The following is a 9,251-nucleotide window of genomic DNA, read 5'->3' as shown; positions in this document are numbered from 1 at the left end:
TTCCTCGGGAGGCGGCGGGCTCTCCATCTTGGGAGGTTTTTAAGCGGAGGCTAGATGGCCATCTGACAGCAATGCTGATTCTGTGAACTGAGGCAGATCAGGAGAAGGGAGGGCAGGAAGGGCTGCCTCGGTGCTTAGTTCTTGTGGCCCTTTCTTACACTCCCAGGGAAATGCTGATTGCCACTTTGGGGTCAGGAAGCAAATTTTCTCCAGGCCAGTTTGGTTGGGGATCCTGAAGGGTTTTTTTGCCTTTTCTTGGGACCAGAGGAGGGCTCACCGGGGAGTGGCAAGGGAGGTATTTGTGAATTCCCTGCATTATGGAGGGGGGTGGGCTGGATGACCCCGGAGGTCTCTTCCAGCTCTGTTTCTGTGGCCACTAGCTGCGGGGGGGGGGGACTAATCTTCTCAACAATTTGTATGTTATGGTTTGAAAGCAGGAAGAATACAGCCTCTGGATCCCACATAACATGCAAGAAACAGAAGTTTGTTTGTCTGGGCTCTAAATCGGGGAAAGCCTTAGCCTCAGTTGGCTGTGTCCATAAAATGGGGCTATAACTGACATACCTCGTTTAGGGAGGATGGCAGAGCCAGAGGGCTTGTCACGATTCCGAATGGGTGCTCAAATGCAACAGAGACGCCTTTTCCTTGGTTTCAAGCTGCCCCTCAAGTTCTGCTTGGATTTCTCCCTGCAGGGATCTACACGAGCAACAAGGACCCCATTTCGCACGGGGGTGGGGTGCTCCGGACTGTGTGCAGCACCCCCCTCTCCTCCAGCCTCCTGGCTCACCAAGGCACGTCGTCACTCCCTCAACTCACCCGCTCACCCTTTGCTAGCACCATTCCAGCAGCCTCCTCTTCCTCTGTCTCCACAACCCAGGTAAGGGGAGGGGCCGTGGCTCACTGGTAGAGCATCTGCTTGGCATGCAGAAGGGTCCCAGGTTCAATCCCCGGCATCTCCAGTTGAAAGGGGCAGCTAGGAGGTGATATGAAAGACCTCAGCTTGAGTCCCTGGAGAGCCATGGAGAGGGGCTGTGGCTCAGTGGAAGAGCTTTTGCTTGGCACGCAGAAAGTCCCAGGTTCAATCCCCGGCATCTCCACTTAACAGGACCAGGCAGTAGGTGATGCGAAAGACCCTCTGCCTGAGACCCTGGAGAACCACTGCTGGTCTGATTAGACAATACTGACTTTGATGGACCCAGGGTCTGATTCAGTAGAAGGCAGCTTCCTGTGTTCATGTGCTTTGAGCTTTGTTGCCATCACTAGTTATTTTTAATCTAGGTTAAGAACATAAGAAGAGCCCTGCTGGGTCAGATCACTGGTCCATTTTTCCAGTATAACTGTCTCATACAGTGGCCAATCAGTTACTCTGGAGAACCAACAAACAGAGCGTAGAGGCCTTCCTCTGAAGAGCATAGAGGGCCAACAAACTGAACACGGTCCAACAAACTGAGCGCAGAGGCCAACAAACAGAGCTAAAGCCTTCCTCTTATGTTGCCTCATGGTGCTGGTATTCAGAGGTTGACTGCCTCTGAATGTGGAGGTTCCCTTTAGTCCCCATGGTTAGTAGCCACTGGTAGACCTGTCGTTCCCCGTCCCCACCTGCACTCAGCCATTGCTCGCATTCAAGGGGGTCTCAGAGCCAAACTACATGGAACAATTTTTTGTATAGAATACTGCATATGAAGCTCCAAGGTGTGTTAAATAACTCCCCACTGGGGCCATTTCAGCTGAGGAAGGTGGGGTGAGGGGTGGGAAGGCAGGAGTCCCTCCTCCCCTGCACCACGATCCCGAGCTGAATTAGGCCCCTGCAGACTTTCAAAATGATGTTCCCTGGTGCTCCTGTGTGGCTGCAGGAAAAGCAAATCGGGCCCAGGGAACCCAGATCTGACTTGTTAAAAAATACCTGGTGTAATTCAGATCTTGATTGTTTCCCTAACCCTGTGCAGGCTCAGGCACCTGCAACATTAAAAAGGGCTTCTGTGTATCCCCCATCCCCACATTCCAAGCTGTCTCAGTATTTTCCCTGTTCCCATCTGGGCTTTAGCATCCACCCACATTCAAAAGAAGCATCCTACATTTTGTTTTAGCTATACATGTGTAGAGAAGTTTTAAAAAGTGGATGCAGAAATTAACCCTGTGTAACCCCAAGATTATCCCCCTGTGGAGAGTCACTGGTAAAATCTGGAAAGAATCAAGGATGGATGTTTACATGAAAGAGGATGAAATTGTTCAAGCTGTTCATTGTTCCGGGCGGCCTGTTTCTGCTAGCTGTTGCTGTATATTCAGCCCACTCAGAAGTAGGGGTGCTGCCTCTGGGTTGGGAAATTCCCGGAGATTTGGAGGGTGGAGCCTGGGGCGGGCGGGGTTTGGAGAGGGGAGGGGCCTCAGTAGGCTATAGTTGCAGGCATTTTCCTCCAGCACAACTGGACTCTGTAGGCTGGAAATCGACTGTGATTCCAGGGGAGCTCCAGCCGTGTTCCCTCTAAGCTGAGTTAGTGTGAGCTAGCTCTCAGATTTTTAGCTTCCGGCTCTCACAGTTTTGTCGTAGCTCAGGTAGGAGGGCTCCCAAGCAAACTGATTTATGCAATAGCCAAATGTCTCACTCACAACTTTAATGCCGGTAGCTCACTAAGTGGAATTTTTGCTCACAAGATTCCACAGCTAAGAAGAGAACATTGATCTCCAGGCCCCACCTGGAGGTTGGCAATCCTACTCAAAAGGTGGGATACAGGGGAAAAAGTAACAGGGATAGAATGGCAGGATACGTCTTGCAGTGGACGAGAAACTTCTAGGAGGCCGTTCTGCTATCCCTACTCAGCCAAATTGCATTGTGATAAACATACCCACTCGTTTTGAACTGCAGCCTGTAAACTGACAACAACCCTGACCTGGATGGCCCAGGCTCACCTGATCTTGTCACATCTCAGAAGCTAAGCAGGGTCGGCCCAGGTTAGTACTTGGATGAGAGACCACTAAGGAAGTCCAGGGTAGTTATGCAGAGGCAGGCAATGGAAAACCACCTGTCTCTTGCCTAGAAAATCCTACAGGGTCACCCTTTTTATTTTTTTTAATGTAGGACACCCTTATTCTTTGAACCAGTAAACCCAAAGGCCATCCATGATACTGACCACATGATCTGGGGCAGAAAGGGGTCCCTCTTAACCTAAAGCCTAGCTTCACTGACCCGGGTATTCCTCTGTTTGTTGTTTTTTCTTGACACTGAGCAGAGGTCAATTTTGCCTGAGGTTTTCTATAGGGAGAACAGTACTGCATTTTTTAAAAAGATAACTGACAGCCCTTCAGAACCAAATGTTTGGGGATGTCTCTAAAGTGGGGGGTCCAGATCCAGCGCACCCACTGTCTTCCCCCTCCACCCCGCCCCCAGATGTTTGTATAAGGTATTTTGGGAAAGTTGTCTTTTATTTGGGAAAGTTGTCTTTTATTTGGGAAATGTTGTCTCTTAAAACAAACTGGTGATTTCTCCCCCCTCTTCCTTGCCTTTTCCCCTTGCACAGGTGTTCTCGCTGGCGGGATCTACATTTAGCCTCCCCTCGTCCCACATTTTTGGAAGCCCCCTCACCTCTGGGCTGTCCATCAACCCCTTGCTGAACCAAACAGAGAACAACCAGACAGGTACGTGAATCAGAAAGCTGTAGAAGCTCTGCCTAAAAATGATCCCCCAATGATTCAGGGGTGTTCAACCAGCACGCTCATTTTGTACCATCCCTGTAGCGTTCCTTCCGTTCTTTCCCCATCTGTTTATCGCTTATGAGCTGTATGGGAATGAGCAAGTCATGGAAAAAATGTTTTCCAATGTGCTTCCTTACAGGGAAAAATTCCCTGTTTACAGTAGTAATACATTTGTATTTGGACCAGGCTGCATGTAAAGTATGTACCGTAGAGTAAACGCAGATGTACTGTACAGTACGTACATATGTACAGTAGCCAAGCATCAGAAACATGGCCAGAGGCTCTTGGGAAAATGAACATAAGGGGTCCATGCGCATGCGCCAGTGAAAATGGGAGATGTGTTTCAGATTGACAGTAGGCAGTAACTGTGCTAGGCTGCCACCTGGTGGCAGGTTGGAGCACAACATCCTTTGAGACTGGCGGTAGCTGTCTTCCAGTTCTACGGGGAGGTTTTAACCAAAGAAGAATGGGGTTACTACGCAGAGGAAGGCAAAGGCATACCACCTCTGCTTGCCTCTCGGCTCGTGGTTGTAACTTGACAGCACGTTCTTCTTATTTGAGTGGCTGTTGTTTTAAATAGTTGCAGAACGTGAACTTTAGCTGTGCAAGTACTGAGAGGATTGGACAAACCTGGATTGTGCAGATCAGAGGGAGGGTGTTTGGAAGGGGTTTGAGCTGCATGCTGTGGGAGATCTTAGAGTATAATGCCAGCAAGGTCTGGCTCACTTCGACTTACACCCATAGAGGCCGTGGATGCCCAAAACCATCATGAAAGCAACACACCCATTTGTGTAAACCTGGGTCTGCCCTAATCACGTATCTCTGGTATACTTTTCCTCCCAAGGTATATAGTTCTCCTTTCCCCATTTTGTCCTCACCTCAGCCCTGTGAGGGAGGTTGAGAGTGGGTGACTGGCCCAAGGTCACCCAGCAGGCGTCCATGGCAGAACCCATCTCCCAGGTCCTAGGCCAACATTCTAATCCCTGCGTCATCCCGACCACATTGAGCCACGGGGACTCCAGGCCAGTGCTCCCTCTAAGCTGAGTTAGTGTGAGCTAGCTCACAGTTTTTTAGACTCCAGCTCACACATTTTTGTCCTAGCTCAGGAAGAATGGCTCCAGAGCAAACTAATTTATGCAGTAGCCAAATCGCTCGTTCACCACTGTAATGCCAGTAGCTCACAGAGTAGGATTTTTGCTCACAAGACTCCACAGCTTAGAGGGAGCATTGATCTCCAGGCCCTCCCTGGAGGATGGTCACCTGAAGAGCCCGGGGCTTATCCAAGTGGGCTTGTTTCCATCATGCATAGTTTGACTCCTGGCACGGAACTATTGGTGAAACAAGGACCGGGGGGGGGGTGTGGTCTGTAAATTGTGGTTCATTTGTTTCTTAGACTCATACTTTTATCTTTCCACTTCCAGAACCAGACATCGAAGACTGCAATTTTGCCTGCCGAGGCTCATCACCCCAAGAGAGTCTTTCTTCCATGTAAGATTCTTTTCTTGGTGGGGCAGGAATGGGTGTGTGTGTGTAGATGGTGCATTGATGTATTTTCAAGAGCAGGATGAAATGTACATCCTGAGAGATGAACTTTGTGCTAAGGGCTTCTTTCACGTTTATTTTGAATAACTTTTTCGTAGTTCAAATGCAGTCTCGGCGACTGCTTTATCAAAGAGGAGAATGGTACGGACGGCTTCAGTCCTTTCCTCCTTTGCAGTTTTCACTTTGGGAAAATACTCCCTTAAACTGATTTTACACACACACACACGCACTGGGGACACTTAAAGGTGCCTGTATTTTTCCCCCAGTGGTGTAAAAGGAGCTCAGGGGTGATTTTTCCCTTGAGTAAATGTCAGGGTGGAAAGGGTTAAAGATTCTTTCATACTGTTCCCCTGACTGATGAAGCAGATTGAGGAAGACTGCATTTGCAAATGGGAAAAAAAAACTGTCCTTCCCACTTCCCCCACCATGCAAAACACATGCTCTCAGCTGGGGGGAGCACAGTGCAGGGCAGAAGCGGTGGGTAGGAAGGGTAAAGTGACTGCCCACGCTCACTGCTTTTCCCTTCCAAACTGTGCACAGGACCTATTGCTCAAAAGATGTTCAGTTGAGAGCTGATTTCAGAGGCCTAAGTCTGCTGCAGCGCCCCTCTGGACTGTCCCTCTGAGATGAAAACTCTTTGAGCCGACTGGGGTTCCCTCCTGTTTTCTTCCGGCAGACACCCCGCCCCACCAGTGTTCCCTCTAAGCTGAGTTAGTGCAAGTTAGCTCACGGTTTTTTCGACTCCAGCTCACACATTTTTGTCTTAGCTCAGGAAGGATGGCTCCAGTCCAGAGCAAACTAATTGATGCAGTAGCCAAATGGCTCACTCACAACTTTAATGCCAGTAGCCCACAAAATAGAATTCTTGCCCACAAGGCCCCGGTCACACGGGAAGATTTGATCCGCAAGAGGGACGGATCGGGTGCGCATCAAGCGGACGCGATCACACGGCAACATCTGGGAAGTAGCGCGCACCCGTTCCCGATCCATGTCTTCCAGCCGAAGATGCGGAGTTAAAATAAACCTGCAAAGCACTACTACCTACCGGAAAATCTGCGGTATGGGCGGCCGTGTGATCGCCAACATGCCCGTCTCCTGCAGCATGCAAGGCCCCCGGCCGAACTGCGCGGGCGCACACATGCGCAGCTGACTCGCCTCGCTCTCCCGTCCGTGGTTTCCCCCTCGCATCTGATTACGCTGGGGAGCATATGCGTGGTGGCTCGGGGGATCTGTCTGATCCCACTGCCACGCTTCTCTTTTGCTGCGGCTCTAAAAAGCCACACTTCCACCCCGGCTTTTCCTGCAGTGTGACCGGGGCCAAGATTCCACGGCTTAGAGGGAGCCTTGCACCCCACACGTTCTACTCCCTTTAAGGAAACATCCGGATTTTTAACTTCAGGATGGCAGGCCTGTTCGCCAGAATTAGTTGCATCATTGATGAATCAGTGTTTCTAATTCTCAGTGTGGCCCCATCTGAGGGTACTTAAATCCAGAGACTGGGGCCGTGGACAGACAGGACAGATCTTTCTAGAAAACTGAGAAAAGCTCCAGGTTTGTGGAAAAATCTGAAATCTTTAAAAATTACCTTGGGGGTTTATTTATTAAAACATCCATATCCCACCTATCATCTTGGCTTAAGGCAGTTTACAATAATAGTTAAAGCATCTCCAGCTAAAACCAAAGATAAAAAGCAAGCCCCAAATTCCTCTCCCGCCCCTTAAAAGATGCCTGCCATTCACACCCCCTCAAACGCCCTGACAAACAGGCAGGCTTGCATCGCCCCCTAAAGATCTCCAAGGAGGGGGCTCCTTTCCTCTTCAGGGAGCCCATTCCACAGAGCCGGAGGAACGACAGAAAAGGACCTGGTTTTGGTCGATGTCAGACAGGCTGCCCTAAGGGCCAGGTGGCCAGCAGATGGCAGTGGAAATATTCTGCATTTCTGAATTTTCAGAATCAAAGCTTTCGGTTAAAGAGAGAGTGAAAATTTCTAGCCTTTTGGGTTGGGGAAATAGGGAACACCTGAACTATGAATGTAAAATCGGCAATCTTCGGCAACATCCAATCCCAGACTCAGGGTTTTTTTTTTTGTCTTTGAGTGCCAGGCCCTGGAGCCTTGCATCCCTCGTGTGGGATGGGTAGAATGAATGGTTTGTCACTGAACAGGGATGGATGTTCACTCTCCTTCTGATGGCTCTTCCCCCCCCCCCCGCCTCTCTCCAGCTCCCCCATCAGCAGCCTCCCTACCCTCTTCGATCAGACCGTGTCGGCCAGCAGTGGGGCTCTGGAGAATGTCCCTCAGGCAACCCCGAACATTGAGCAGCTCCTGGAGAAACAGGGCAACGGGGAGGCTGGCGTAAACAGTGAGTTCGAATCCTCATACTGCCATAAATCTGCTTTTCCCTGCTCTTTCATGGATAATCTCATACAGGGGTCGTTTTGTAGAAAAAGAGGTGCAGGAGCTCATTAGCATAACTCATTAGCATAACTTAGTTGCATGTGCCATGTCCCCTGACATCACCAGAAGTGTGTCAGAAGGCAAAACCCACCGCTCAGGCTCCACTGGACTGTTTTGGATTGACTATTTGGGGCGGGGGGATGTGCAGATCTGTCCTCACAGAGGAGGGAAAGGTTGTACCTGAATAAAACTTGGTCTTAAAGGTGCCACTGGACTGTTTTGCATTGCTAGCTAGGGGGACGGGAACGTACAGTTCTGCCCTCACAGAGGAGGGAGAGCTTGTACCTGAAGGCGGGCCGGGGGGGGGCCTCTGCAACGTACCTGGCTGCTTCTTGCTCCTCATGGCCAACTGAGGGCTGCTGGGAGCAGGGGGCAGAGCTGGGCTCCTTACTGCCCCCTGGGCTCCTTACTGTCGGAGCTCTGCTCCTGTGTGCTTCTGCAGGAAATGACCCCTGATCTCATACATACTGTTCCAGAAATAACTGTTGCCTTTCCTTGGGCTTTGTTTTGGGTTTTATTTCCAGGTTTAGGTTTCAGTTTATTGCTTTTAGCCGTAGGCCATTACAATGACAGAACAATATAACAATAACATCTATATAAACTTCTAAAACCAGAAGGATTAAAACTAAATTAGGACACAATAAAACATTATAATAATTCTATCTCTCCCATCCAGACTTCTGTTGGTAATCAAGCTATGGTACTGCTACTATTTTCTTCCGGATTTTCTCTGCAGCGAGGGCAAAGAGGGACACCTTGTATGAAATCTCGGCCTCTACATCTGCTAGTAGCACTAGAATTTTTTCGGTTTCTGTTCTAGTACCTAAGGAGGCCAAGATTGGGTCTAGAAATTTCTTCCTAGGGGATTGGTAGAGTGGACAGAATAACAGGTAATGGCACAGATCTTCTGGCACTGGATCTCCACACGGGCAGAGACGCTGGGCAACAGGTTTTATTTTCAATGTCCTTTCAGGGCCTTCGGGAGTGGGCTTGTAACTGATCCAGGCGCTGACCAATCAGTGCTGTGCTTTGACAAAAAATAGTGGGGCACCTTTGTGACTGAAGCATGGGCCGGCCAATCCGCACTGTGCAAATCTGGCTGCTGCTCAAAGCACAAAACCAGTTTCTCTCCCCTCCCCGATCCCAATTCTGGCAGAAGGTTCTATGACAGGGGTCCTCAACACGGTGCCCACCGAGTGCTTTTAGAAAGTGGGCAGGGTCAGGCGGGGCTTTTCCCAGCAAGGCTTCTGACTGGCCATTGGAGATCTGATTGGCTTTAAAAATATTGGCAGCCGCTGCCCATCCCAACACAGGGATCTTCACTGTGTGGACTGATGGGCCATTTTATGGCTGTGCCCTGCCCACCATGTTGAGTCAGAATTCCAGTGGTGCCCACAGGCTCAAGAAAGGCTGGGGACCCCTCCTGTCTGGTGTCAGTCCACTTCCATTCAGGCTCGCTGCTGAAATCTTGTACGCCTTGCATTGTCTCCGTTCCAGCCATGCTCTAACCCGATCACTGCTGTTGCCCCCCCGACCCCCCTCTCCTCCCAACCCCGTTTTGGTC

At 50.0% G+C, this 9,251-nt stretch overlaps 1 protein-coding gene across 1 annotated transcript in view; it reads left to right on the top strand.

The window, feature by feature from the left end:
* MLLT6 (myeloid/lymphoid or mixed-lineage leukemia; translocated to, 6) overlaps positions 1-9,251 on the top strand; it is a 141,183-nt gene that overhangs the window by 120,233 nt on the left and 11,699 nt on the right. The window contains exons 11-14 of the mRNA XM_015412440.1: positions 693-877; positions 3,516-3,633; positions 5,112-5,178; positions 7,453-7,592. Of these exons, the coding sequence (XP_015267926.1) occupies positions 693-877; positions 3,516-3,633; positions 5,112-5,178; positions 7,453-7,592 (510 nt within the window). The remainder of the gene's footprint in view (positions 1-692; positions 878-3,515; positions 3,634-5,111; positions 5,179-7,452; positions 7,593-9,251) is intronic.

Source organism: Gekko japonicus, unplaced genomic scaffold, assembly GCF_001447785.1.
Source record: "Gekko japonicus isolate JY-2015 unplaced genomic scaffold, Gekko_japonicus_V1.1 scaffold8, whole genome shotgun sequence".
In the NCBI taxonomy this organism is placed as follows: Eukaryota; Metazoa; Chordata; class Lepidosauria; order Squamata; family Gekkonidae; genus Gekko; species Gekko japonicus.
Note: the sequence above shows the minus strand (reverse complement) of the source record. Positions and strands in the feature narration are given on the sequence as shown.